At 38.4% G+C, this 14,070-nt stretch overlaps 1 protein-coding gene across 2 annotated transcripts in view; it reads right to left on the bottom strand.

Annotated features, from left to right (window-relative positions):
* Positions 1 to 6,716: 6,716 nt before the first annotated feature.
* jarid2b (jumonji and AT-rich interaction domain containing 2b) overlaps positions 6,717 to 14,070 on the bottom strand; it is a 108,636-nt gene continuing 101,282 nt past the window's right edge. For both annotated transcript variants that reach the window (XM_088328734.1, XM_088328733.1), the window contains exons 14-20: positions 13,780 to 13,894; positions 13,596 to 13,701; positions 11,621 to 11,803; positions 11,428 to 11,558; positions 11,176 to 11,344; positions 9,607 to 9,714; positions 6,717 to 9,532 (exon numbers count right to left, since the gene is read on the bottom strand). In XM_088328734.1, coding sequence (XP_088184860.1) covers positions 9,347 to 9,532; positions 9,607 to 9,714; positions 11,176 to 11,344; positions 11,428 to 11,558; positions 11,621 to 11,803; positions 13,596 to 13,701; positions 13,780 to 13,894 — 998 coding nt within the window. In that variant the 3' untranslated portion in view covers positions 6,717 to 9,346. The remainder of the gene's footprint in view (positions 9,533 to 9,606; positions 9,715 to 11,175; positions 11,345 to 11,427; positions 11,559 to 11,620; positions 11,804 to 13,595; positions 13,702 to 13,779; positions 13,895 to 14,070) is intronic.

Raw genomic sequence — 14,070 nt, forward strand, 5'->3', positions numbered from 1 at the left:
TGCAGATAATGGATGGATGGATAATTACATCCACAACATCTTTCTCCCAAATGGTTGCTATTGCTAACGGCAAAATCATACTGTACATGTAACCAGGGTAAAAGTTCCTAATAGTGTATATTCCCACACTTCCACTCGTCATTGAATGCGCCCTCGTACAACACATGATTTCAATGATGCAATCACTTTCCAGTAGTAGCAGTTGTCTCAACTATTATTCCTAAAATGTTTTTCCGCATCTTTTAGAACGAGACCATTTCTTCTGTTGGGGACCTGTTTGTGTGTGCATTATGACCTACTGAACTGGTGAGTTTGAATTGTAAGCATTAGCCATAATAGTACCGCTAACATGTGGTCTCATTATACTGTTGCTCAAAGATACTTGATTATTGATATAATTAGCATGTTAACGCTACCATGATAACATAAGGTTGAAATTTAATTTAATGGGGGCAGCATGGTGGGACAGTGCTTAGCGTGTGTGCGGCACAGTTCTGAGGTCATTTGATGGAACCTCCTATGTGGAGTTTGCATGTTCTCCCCGTGCTTGCGTGGGTTCACCAGCTCAGTAGCCTAGATGGTAAGGCGCCCGCTTTGAGACTGGGAGGTTCGGGTTCGCGCCCCGGCCGAGTCATTCCTAAGACTTAAAAAGTGGTCGGCGGCGCCCTCTCTTGGCTGCGGCTGCATCGGGTCAGATGCAATCGACATTTCGTTCTGTGTACATTGTTACACAGAATGACAATACAAGGAAATTATTATTATTATTATTATTATTTTCTCCGGGCACTCCGGTTTCATCCCACATGGTTAATTGGCCGCTCCAAATTGTCCCTAGCTGTGAATGAGCGAGCGAATTATCTGTCTCTGTGTGCCCTGAGACTGGCTGGCAACCAGTTCAGGGTGTCCCCTGCCCACTTCCCGAAGATGGCTGGGATGGGCTCAAGTCACTGAAGACCCCCCAAAGCGCTTTACAATGTGCTTCACACTTACCCATTCACACACCAACAGCAGCCATGCAAGGCGCCGACCTGCTTATTGGGGGCATTAGGGATTCAGTGTTTTGCCCAAGGACACTTCGACATATAACACGGAGGAGCCGGGAATTGAACCCGCGACCTATTGATCCCATGATGAGCGCTAAGAGTCCCTGTTATAGGTCAGTTTGGAAGAGTGAAGTTAATGCCACTAAATGCTTTAGAATAAATTATTTAGCTTTGTCTCAAAATTATATAAGTAGCCATTAAATTAATAACATTTTCTTAGGTAGTATTTTTTTTCCTTTCGTGCCATTTTTGTAACATGTTTTTGTAGTTAGATAGTATTTTTACTTAAACTTTGCTAAATCATCTGATCTTCTGGATGGCTGAAAATGTTTCAGATTTTGTATCCCTTTAATTGGGAATTATTTGCTTTTGTTCTATTTTTACCATTTTTCTACTTGTAGCAGATCATTTTGGTTATATTAAAGAATAGCTCTCTATATTTTTCTATTTTTGTGTTCGAGCAGAATGATAAAAATAATATTCTTTAAATTTATTTTCTTTAAATATTTTTTAATACATTAAATCATTTTTCCCATTTTAATATTGCTTTTTCTATTTGTTTTTTATTTATTTTTTCTCCCTGTAAAATAAAATAATAACTTAAATGAAGAAAAATTATCTGATCTTGTAGATGGCTGATAAAGTTTAGATTTTACGAATTATTTTATTTGGGTAAGAAAACATTTATATGCATACTTATGCATTACATTATTACATTAAACAATATGTGTATTTCTGACACAAATTTCTCTATATATAGGTGTTTGGTAAAGATGACAGTAATATGTACCCTACATTTTCAGTTACAGGCAGTTCTTCTCATTACAATTTACCACTGGTAAATGCTACCTTGAATTTTTGCATGGCCCATTATAAAGGGCCGTGATTGATACATAATCCTCGCACTAATACACATTTCATAGTGCCTTGTTTAGGTGTAGCATACACTTGTCTTCTTGTGTGCCACCCTTCATAGGACAATGCCATACAAACTAATGCCAGCTGTTGTTAATCATAAGACAAAAAAATGCAATGGCAAAGCAACTAGAGAGCAGTGTCTGCATCATCCTTAAACAAAGTTTTTGAGAAAACATGGCAAAGATTTCTAGCATTTACAAGCATTTTGCCCAAAATTCAAGCACTTTTCAATGCATATGAACAACATTAAAATACAAGCATTTTTAAGCATTTCGAGCACCCGTATAAAGCCTGACATTACCCATCTGAAACTGTAAATCAAAACTCACTTTGGTTTGTGGCAGTTTTCCTAATTAATGTGGTATGGTTGACAATGAATTGTACATACTTATCTACTGAACTGGTTTGGAAATGTGTTTTTTTTTTGGGGGGGGGGGGCTATCTTCGTTCACCTTATTTTATTTTTCAATATTTTGTTAAATACTCAGTCATTATTTACTGTTCCTGCCCTCCAGTAGTCGAACTTAATCTTCTGATATGAGTAATAGCTTCATAATTATACAGTGCAGACTAAATACTCACTGCATACTAAAGGAAATCAAAATATAAGCATAGAGTGTTTTGTTAGATGATGCTGCTTATTGTATGAAAGTATGAGGATATTCGCATGAGCGTGTGACGGGTGGAACAGGATGTGTGGTGCGAAAAAGTGCAAGAATGGAATGTTCTAGAACAGACAGTAACTACCAACACGTGATCCTGCAGGGAAGGAAAGACCAATCAGAGTGAGCTAAGAATAACTGCAATATACACATAGCCAGTAGAATTATGCTAGGATGTTTTTTTTTTGCTGTGCTAATTGCATATTGTATACTATAAATTAATGCTGGGCTACTCGGATGAGGTGTGCGCCTGCGGGTGGGAACAGAGACGCACAAGATTGTATTAAGAGGGACCCGAGACCCAGTTGTTTGTATTAGATTTAGTTTAGTTAGGAATAAATCCACTCGTGTGTGAAATGCCAGCTTCCTGATACCTTTCTATTGCAGAACGAGCGTGCGTATTGTTGGATGAGTGGCGTTTGGGCAAGGTCAGAAATTTGAGTCAGATTACTAATGTAAGTGTGTATTGATAAAGTAATAATTCCAACAATACATTAAAAAAATCCAATAAAAATAACAAATATTGCTTATTTGGTTTGTAGTTTGGGAAATATGGTACTAGCACCACTATAACACTAAAATAATATACAATTACAAAAAAGAAAAACGACTTGGCTGCAGGATAATAAGAATGGATAAGAAAAGTTCTGGTTGACTTTTGTCTAAAATGTCCAACATTTGCATCCCTCATCTGGTTGAGTTGAATGACCCCTGATGAGGACAACCAAAATGAGACCGCCTGAAAATGTAAATATATTAAAATGACTCTTTAAAGGGACAGTATGTAATATTTAGATTCTCTTAGTGGTGCAAAAGATTTTATTCAATAAAAAATGATTTGAATAATGGGCAAAAAATACCTAAACAGAACCATCAATGTCAATTTTATAAATATTCTTAGGTCTAGAATTTTTTTTACATAGCCATATTTGTCTAGCATATTGCCTCTGTGCTGTGCTCATTTGGCAATGGTTTATATTCGGATTAGACTATACAGTGCCATCTAGTGGTCAAATGTTATACTATGTGGAAATTTATATAATGAAATATATTATCGTGATTACACGGCTGTCCTTTGCGTTGATTGTTAACAAACTAATTTACTAACACTGCCTAAATAAACGTGCAAAATTGCACTTTAGTTATTGTCTGTGTATTAAAATGACCCGTTGTTTCTGCAAAAGTTAACAAAAATGTAAACAAAATATGACGACATTCGCGTAGGCAGTTACTTCCGGGTTTCGTTTCATTCTTCTTCGCTTTCTAAATGGGAATCTATAGATCACATAAGCTAGGTGCTGCTCTCTGTCGATTGATATTACTCATTACCACCTTTCATATATTATCACACTTGGTACGTACTATATTTCCATCAAATAACGCACCCCCCCCCCCCAATAAATAAATAAAATAAAACCGAACCCCGTAGTTCAAGTTAATATTAAATCTTTACAGGCTGTATTAGTTTAAAATATTTTTAAAACATCTGTTATGCTACACAATATGAATAACCTATATTTTATTTTGACAATATCTATTTATTATTTGTTATTGCAAGATCAATTGCAGCCTGGTCATTCTGGAAAGGGGGATTACCTCATGTGGAGTCCCGTCTCAAGGTTTCTTCATTTTTTTGATGTTGAGATTTCCCTTGCCCTCATGGAGGTTTTAGATCAGGATGTGGTGTAATATTAGTCTGTGGTTTGCAATAATCTGTGGTCTGTGCAGCCCTACGAGAGTCCTTGTTATTAAGCTATACAAATAAACATGGCTTGACTTGACATGACATTGACGTTTTTAAAATGATCAAGACCGTCCTCTAGTGGCTGTAAATCGTATAACATTTAAAATGTGGTCAGGAAACGTTTGGAAAATATGAAGAATAAAAATAGAATTATATACAAGAATGTGACATGAAGCTGTCAAGTTTTCTGAATCCTAAACGTTTCGTAAAAAAGAAATGATCCAGTGAAAAGATAAAACTGCTCTTTACGCTATATCGTAAGGGGGAACACAATGGCCGCTTGAAACTTACAATTCCGAGTTTCATTGAATACACACGCCGTGATGATACCACGCTTTGTTTAAATACCCTCAATTAAAATGGCCTAAATAGGTTTTAACATCTCATCTCATCAGCTGTACTGCTTATCCTTATTCATCCCAGCCATCTCCGGGCAGTGGGCAGGGGACACCCTGAACTGGTTGCCAGCCAATCGCAAGGTACACAGGGACAGACAACTCACTCGCTCAGTCACACCTAGGGACAATTTGGACCGGACAATTCACCTGAAATGCATGTCTTTGGAATGTGGGAGGAAACCGGAGTGCCCGGAGGAAACCCACGCAAGCACGGGGAGAACATACAGACTCCGCACAGTAAGGCCGGTACTGGATTTGAACCCACGCAGGAGGTTCCCACGACCTCAGAACTGTGCCGCACACGCTGCGCTGCCGTGGTGCCCATGGTTTTAACATTATAAATATAAAATAGTTACAGTCCCGATGCAGTTGTTAATATTTTATAGATATACAGTAGTAGTCTTTAAACTACATAAAAAAAAAAAGTTTTAAAAATGGGCAAGAACGCCCTCAAGTGGCTATAAAGGGCATTGACATTAAAATGTGATCTCGATGAAAAATCAAAAGTACAAAAGTAACGCTGTCAAGTTGTCCGAAAGTTTAATAAGGAGAAATAGTTCATCGTAAAAGTAAAACTCATCTCGACGTTTTGGGGGTGAACACAGACGCTTGTATCATTAAGTTCCAAGTTTCCATTGAACGCACAAAACGTGACGAGAAAATGTATTTTCTCACGAGTACTTATTCGTTCTAGCCATTGTTAGGAATTTATTATCAAAATGTACCGTTTAACAAATTGTTCAAATTAGTTATCTGACTCCATTAACCAAACACAACCTGCATTCTCTTAACAATGCGCGCTCGTTTCTTGATGGGAAAAGATGGACAAGAATAGCCGGCATTTTCACACGGGGGCAGATTTAATTTCTTTAACTGTTTAACTAAGTGAACTCCATCGAATTAGCCGAATTAGTGTCGCTCGAGTCTCCGTCCAGCCTCCTCTCTCGATCTTCTGCCTTTTCTTCTCTCAGCCCACGTTTTTTCCGCAAGCTGGTGTGCTGGCTCCTCCCATGGGCGTGCCATGAAAGCCCCCTTGCCTCGGTGTCTGAAATGGTCAAATCATCCCCGAGCGTTTCTACGTCATCAGGGCCGTCTGCGTCGAGACGTGCTGATTATCGAATCAGCCCTTTTCCCCAGTTCCCCGCTGTTCCTGTAAAATCATTCTCCACTAGGTTGCATTGACCTCGCCCCACAGCTCAGCCAGTGAATATCTTTTGCATTTAAATGTAATTTGTATTTGACTGTACAAAATCCTTTATAGTCAAATGTATAAAATCCTTCACTATGATTGGCATATTTTGGCAAACAAAAGCAATAAAAATCATTTGGTGAGTCATCTATCCCTTCTCTAGAATTTTCTTTTATCCTTTTTAATTTTAATTTTTCTTTTCACAATTTCTCCTAGATATTTTCGTATTTAGCCATCCTTTTATAGATTTATTTTAAATTCATCGTTTTTCCCGATTTTTATCCAACAATTTATAAAGAAAAATTAGCTACCCTTTTCTAGATTTTGAGGCTATCCTCGTCAAAATTTTGTATTTATCCCTTTTCTAGATTTTTCTTCCATTTATGAATCCAGCTATCATTTTCTAGCTATTTCTCCAATCAAGTTTCCTTCAATTTTTTTCTCCCACCCATATATTTAAAAAAAATCTTTTGTTGTAGGTTTTCAGTCCTGTCTGTTTTTTTTCCATCATAAAAATATCAATATTGCTTCACTTAATGTACTAATGTTATTTTGATGTACATTTGCGTTTTTCTAGAGAAATTTGAGTTGCATTTGCTTTCTGAAAAGTGCTATCCAAAAGATTTACGTTAATGCTAAGCTAGTTTGGAACATTGCCCAAATGCTCAGTTTAACATAAAGCTGCTCCAGAAATGCTGACAGACTACACGGCTAACCGAAATGATGCTAATTATAATGAAAACACGAGACATTCGAAAAGGCTTAACAGTGAATTGTCGGCAAGTTTTTATTTCAACCTCAAGTACAGAAAAACTGAAAAGGAGTGGGGGGGGGAGAAAAACTCAAGAGCATGGACCAATAAATTAAGATCCCCGCTTTCCTTTTTTTCAGCGAGCGCTTTCAGACTTTCTACGCATCAAAAAACAAACGTTGTTGAAGGCCATAAAAAATGGGAAAACAACTCTGTCCTTTATTTCGACTCTCACGGTGATGTTTATGCTTCAAATAGTCTTCTGCGTGGGCGAGATGACAAAAAAGAAAAATAATAAATTCCAGGATGACAAAAGCGGTTTTCAGTGCAACATGTGGAAAGCTACGACATTTGTACGATGTTTTTTCCCAAATAGGAACACGTAAAAAGTAAACCAACAGAACAATTCTCGCCAGTTTTTTTTTTTTGTTTCATTAAAAAAAGTAAAGCTAAAGACGAAAAGGGAGTTTTAGGGGGCGGGGTTTTGGGTCGTATTACGTTTAGCGATATAAGCAGCACTTGAACGTTGATTTTATGTAAATTTTTTCGGGATTTTTTTTTGTTTCCTTTTCTGACCCTGTCGTCAGCGCCGATGAAGAAAGGGAATTGTAAGGCTTTTTCTTCATCATCGTTGTCGGGCTCAAGTATGTAAAAGACATTTACAAAGATTATGTACAAAGTAATTAGGAGGAAGGGTGAAATCGGCATTGAAGTCATCCAAAAAGGGGCAAAAAATTCACATTTCACACTAGTGGCTCTACTCGATAATACATAGAAAAAAAAAACTAAGAATTTAAATTGGAAAAAAAGATTGGAGGGACAATGGAATGTTAACACGATTGCACGTCTTCAACCGAGCGAGGCAAAAAAAGTTTTAGCGCAGCGTTAGCCCTAGCTAGCGGCTAACTCGAAGTTTTTTCCCACCTTGTAAAGCTGTAAATTGAAAAGGGACAGCACCACAAAATAAGACCAATCTCCTCGCAGTTGGGGGGGGGGGAATTTAGCATGTCAGCACTAGCTTGGTAGCTAGCTCACATTTTTTTTCCATTGTAAACCAGAAAAAAGAACCTCACCCAAAAAACTGAGGCCGATTTTCTCGCTGCCCAAAAAAACACAGTATTAGCGCAGACCTAGCAGCTAATGCTAACTTCACGTTTTGTTTCTCTTTGCAACTTAATGCAATAAACCAGAAAAGTGACAGCACAACAAAATAAGGCTGATTTCTTTGCCACGGGGAAAGCTTTAGCGGTAGCTAGTAGCTAAATCACATTATTAACAGTAAACTGGAACAATGACAGCGCCACAAAAATAAGACAAAACTTCTCACTGCTGAAATACAACAATTTTAGTGCTGTGCTAGAAGCTATCACTAACGCCATGTTTTTTTCCCCACGTCAGTTAACCATAAAGGTGACAGCATCATAAAATAAGACCAATCTATGTGCTGCATTAAAAAAAAGTGTTAGCTCTAGGTATCGGCTAATGCTAACGTCTCTTTTTCCAAGGTGGCGATACAGTCAACTGAAAAAACAAGGCCAAACTTGTGCTAGCTATTGGCCAACGTCGCGTTACTTTCCGCCTCACGTTGATATACCAGTACAGGTAAACCGGAAAAGCGACAGTGCTAAAAGTCTATCTTTTTATTGCACTGAAAAAAAAACGTTTTAGCGCAGAACTGGCTAACAGCTAATGTTAATGTTACCTTTTTTCGCATGTTGTGATATAACCGTGTTAACTCTAATTAGTGACTAACTGTCTGTATGCAATACTGTAACCAGTCAACAGCGCTACATGATAAAAGCCACTCTCGCTGTGTGACAAAAAAACGTAAGCGAAGTGTTAATGCTAGCTAGCAGCTAAAGCTAACATCGTTTTTTTTTTTCATTTTGTGATCCGGTAAATTGGAAAAGAATGAGCACCACAAAATAACTGATTTTCTTGATGCGGGGGAAAAAGATTTACTCAGCACTAGCGAGCAATTAACAATTTTTTTTTCTCCCAGATTGAAAAAGCGGCCTATCAACCTCTTTGCCGTAGAAAAAAAAGGGAAGCGTTATTGCAGTGTTAGCGCTAACTAGCGGCTAATGTCACATCCCCCTCCCCAGATTGTGATATGGTAAATGGTATAAGTAACAGCACTGCGAAGTAAGGCAGATCTCCCTGCTGCAGGGGTGAAGAACAACCTTTAGCCCAGCGATAGCACTAGCTGCTAGCTAGCACTAACTTGATTTGGTAAATAGGAAAAATGATAGCACCACAAAAAAGACCGATCTCGCTGCAGGGATAAAAAGCTTTAATGCAGCGTTAGCGCTAGCCAGTAGCTAATGCCAACATCACGTTATTCCCCCCCCCCCCACGTCGTGATATGGTAAACCGGAAAAGCGACAGAACCGCAAAACAAGACCGATCCCCTCGCTCCCAGGCACACTTTTTGGCGCTCCGACTCCTCAAAAAAGAAACAAACAGCAACTGTATCGTCTTTCAAGTTTTCGCCCCCTGGTGGTTCCCTAGTGATACTGCAGGAGCTGGTAAGGGAAAAACTTTGGGTTTCTCCTCAAAGGGGGGGTGGGTGGTTGGGGGTTTTGGCAGGCGGTGAAAAATCAAAGGGGCTTTGTGGATAAGCGTTTTAGTGCAAAAGCGCTCAGGACACGGCGGCCGTTTTGGGGAGGAGTCCCGAAGAAAGGTGTCCCAGGGACACTTCCACTGCGCCGCGTTTGCGTGGGGCGCCGCGCTTGGCCGGCGAGGCGCCGTGGCAAAAATCCACCCCCCCGCCGCTCTTCGACATGGCGCGACCGCACACCTGTTTCACCAAGTTGTCGATCTGCTCCTAAAATCGGGGGACACAAGACGGTGACGTTGGGGAAAGAAAGAAAAAGGATCTGGTGTGGTTTTGATGCCGACCTCATCGTATCTGTACATCATTTTGAGGCCCCGGCACGTTTTGTGCTTCTCCACGTAGCGCAGCGCGCACTCCAGGCAGAACACTACGTTGTCCGTCTCCTGCACCACCTGAAAAAAAGTCCGATTTTCAATTGGATTTCTCGATTTTTTCCACAGACTTTTATTTTTTTTTTTAAATCAATTCGGGATTTTAAATGAATTTTTAACCTAGGTGTTAAAAGTTCATTTAGGTTCAGCAATAAGAGTTTGGAATGAGGGGTAGGGTTTTGGACCGGGGCTACAAATTAGTTTTGAATGAGGAGGGGGGTGTCAAAATTTTAAAACTAGTGTTAGAGTTTTGGCTTTAAAAATAAGGCTAGATTTTTCAAAGACGGTTTCAATTGAAAATCGAAGTTTCAAATCTGTTTTACTTCAAATAGAAAATTACAAGTTCAATTAGGGTTTGGAAGGAGAAGTGGGGTTTGAAAACTCCCAGTGTGGAGTTAGGAGTTCAAGCTAAAGTTTGAAGTTTCAAGTTGAGTTCCAAACTAAAAAGGTAGGGTTTCTAACTCATTTTGAAGTTTTCAAATCGTGTTAGGGGTTGGGTTTTGAATGCGAGTTTCAAACTAGCCTCAGGGTTTCAAAATAACCCAATCCCGCCCAAAATGCTCCAACCGTCACTTGACGATCCATGCGGTTAAGGCATCCAGGAACAGTGATTATGGGCCGTGCCAAGAATTAAGCTAGCATTTTCCATTGGTAAATTGTAACTTCCATATTACTATAATTTTTCCCAACATCAATATAAGGAAAATTTGCCTAAATAATCACACACACAGACACACACACACACACTCAAAAGCTAAAAATTATGGCTGGATTAATAAAATATCACATATGTTCTTCTTTTAAAGAATTGTCTTTGAAAGTCCTTAAAAGGTGCTTGAATTTAGCCATGAAAAAGCTGTACGAAGCCTGAATATATTAGGGGATTAAACTGGTGGTAGAAGTTTGAAGTTAGGCTTTTTAAAAAGTTCAAACAACAAATAGATACCTGAACTAATTTTAGTGGCTTTAAAAAATTGGTAAGGGTTTTAAATTAGGTTTACGGTTTTCAATAAACATTTTGAAGTACGGTTTCAAATAAGGATTTCCAATAATATTAGGGTTTCAAACTAAATGGAGGTTTGAAGTTATGGTTTATAAAATGTTTTAAGGTATTGGTAGGGATTTATGGTAGGGTTTTAAGGTAGGCTTTCAATTGATTTTGGGGCTTGAAATTAGTGAAGTTTGACGTTACGGTTGCAAAAAATGAGTTAAGGATTCAAAGAAAACTGAAAAGCATATGGTGTTAGTGTTAGGGTCTTAATGTCTGTTTCAAACTAATGTTACTTTTTAAATGTAGGTTTGGGGTTTTCCGTTTTTTTGAGAAGGGTTTCTCATTAACGTGGGAGCTTTAAACTAGTGTTAGAAGTTTGAGGTTAGGGTAGTAAATGTGGGTTCTCTAAATTCGGTGTCACACTAGTCTAGGGATTGAAGGTTTTGCATTCAAGTTTGAAATTACAAGGTAGGGTTTGAAATAATGGTTACCATGGAGAGGTAGCAGAGGTGGTGGCAGATCTGGCAGCGTCTCTCGGAGCACTCGAGCGCCGTCCACTTCCCGCGTGGTTTCTTGCGGCCCTCGTCGTGAGTGCCGTAACGGGCCGCTGAGTGCAGGCCGGCCGTGAAGAGCTCCTGCCGTTGGCTCATCTCCGAATTCCTGCGGCATTAACCCAAACGGCGTCAATCCCGGCCGCGCGGTTAGCCCGCTGGCCGTCGGGGCCACCTCCCCCCCCCGAGTACCTGAGGTCCTTGAGTAGGGCGGCGATGGTGGTGAGCAGGAGCCCGTTGTCCCGTTTGGACTCTGACGTGGCGATCTGGTAGAGCAGCTTCTCCATGGAGAAAGGCTTGGCGATGCGCCGGCACTTCAGGTCCTGGCCAACGGCTCACATTCAGCCAGAGTCTGGAATTGCATTTCACCAAATGGATTTCTGACCTTAGCGGCCTGGTAGCCTAGCTTGATCCAGTGCGGCGTGGCAAAGTGAACCGTCTCCGACACGCTGTAGCCGCAGCAGACTTTGGACACGAAAGCGCCGGGAAAGCAAACCACAAACTGGCCGCAGCGCTGCACCGTGCGGTGCACGCGGATGCCCTCGCGGCAAAGCACCTCTGGAGAGATCTAAAACCAAGCGAGGCCGCACAATTGAAGTTAAAAAAGAAAAATTATTCAGTTTCCAATGAATATAGATAATTTTATGTTGTACTTATAATTGTATGTGTTAAAAATTGCCTTCATACTTAATTAAAAAAAACTAACATTTTCTTAATTTTGAATGTTTCAAAAGAAAATCCTTCTAATGGGTAAAGCGTTGCCTTATTATTCAGGGTGAAAGCGCCCTCTAGTGTCGAACTGAGAGATCATCTGAGCTTGCGCAATACGAGGTCTTGTTCGTGCTTCATGGACGTTGAGTTGAGTTTATCGAGTTAACAGAATTTTGTTTTTATAGAAGATCTTTCATTTAGAATTGAATTGTAATGTTTTAAAAATGTGATTACTTGTAACTTTAAAAAACTTCATAAAAATAATTAAATACTAGGGATGTTAATTCTTTTTTCGCAAAAATATTGCTGTCATTTATGTGTTACCACATTTTTCATTGTGCACATACCTGAGCTTCAATTTTGTTATGTATTGATTTCAGTTTGATTACAATTCAAGATCTGCATTATTATTTCATTACTTAATTCTGGGGATTTAAAATGCAATAAAATTTACTGTTGGATCGTATTTTTATGTCATTGTGGGTAATTTGTTTAAACACCAGGTCATACCTTTTTATAATCTAAATTTGAATACAAATATTCTTTATATTTACAAATTTTAAGTCACTTTTTAAAGATTTTATTTACTAAATTATGGTTATTTTAAAATGTATTGATGTCATTCCATTTTTATCTAATGTGAGATAATTATTTATTATTGAATAATTAGGAATTGCACGCCCCAGCATCTCACTCCTTGTTTATACTGTGGGCTTAAAGTTCAGTGTCAGGTTAGGAAGAGCGAAGGGGAATTCATGTTTTGTGAATGTGAGTGTGTTCTTCACTCTAGCCACCTCCCATTGAGGGGAATATAGCTTTGGTATATAGCTAGAATTATTTGCCCCAATTTTCACAAAATGTATATTTTTCATTTTCAAATATTAAATAACTGACCTAAAATTGTCTAAGTCATTTTTTAAAAATGTACAAAGATTTTGGTGAATGTATTGATGGCATTTAATCTTTGTATTTGCTCGGAATTTAACAAAAATAAATGTGTTATTTATGATTGAATAATTTAAATTTGACCCAGATTTACCCAAATTATATATATATATATATATATATATATATATATATATATATATATATATATACTTTAAAAGATAATTTACTAAAGTCTGGTGTTTTTAAATGCAATTTAAAATACGCATTTGAAATTCAGTCTTTGCACAGATTTCAAACTAATAGTAGGCTTTCAAATTATTATTTTCAATTAAGGTTGGGGGTTCAGTTTAGTTTTGAACTTAGAATGAGTTGTAAGTCCAATTTTAGGGTTTTGACCAAAAGTTTGGAATAAGGGCTCTGAAGTTGAATGTTGGGTTTTAAAACACCAGCATAGAGACTGAAATGAAATGTAGGGGTTTCAAAATGGTATTAAAGGGTTGGTTTTAAAAGTAAGGTTATGGTTTTCAATTTATATTGTAAATGCACTGATGTAATATTATAATCATTTTATATATATGCTATAGTTTTAAGGAATGTAGTAAATTATTTGATCATTTTATTGAAAAATTAAAAATGTGATTCAATTGTAACCAAATGTGTATAAATCAAGATATTCATGTCCTAAGACCTCAAAAGTACAAAATGAATGGATTGTTGTCATTAAGATTCAACTTTTGTGCATGAATTTTATTTTTGCGCACCATGATGTTCCTTTCCAGCATTTCCAGTCCGGGCGTCCCGTTGGCCTGCAGCAGCGTGTGGACCACTTTGTCCAGCTTGGCCTTTTCCTCAGCAGGGATGCAATACCTGAGTACGTCCCGAAACCTCATCAAGTTTATCTTCAGTCGACTTATTTGGTCTTATCTGCAAGTTGGACAAACTCACCAAATGCAATCAGCACCAGTGTGTAGGTAATCAATGTAGGGAAGGCGATTTTGGTCTCGGGACCAGCATGAGGTAGAAAAGACCATGCCAATGTTCAGCCAGGGGACGGTGACCCCTGCAGGCCAAAGAGAAAAACAACTGGTTTCGAGTCCAACTTTTGTGAGGCGCTAAGCTTGCTGTTCATGACATTAAAAAATAATAATAAGGCAATAGACAAATGGAAGCATAAATACATAAACAAATACATGAATACATTTACAACAGTACAGAAAATAAAGGTGGTCAGAAACA

The sequence above is a fragment of the Urocampus carinirostris genome, chromosome 2 (genome assembly GCF_059441175.1).
Source record: "Urocampus carinirostris isolate Australia breed hairy pipefish chromosome 2, RoL_Ucar_1.0, whole genome shotgun sequence".
NCBI lineage: Eukaryota > Metazoa > Chordata > Actinopteri > Syngnathiformes > Syngnathidae > Urocampus > Urocampus carinirostris.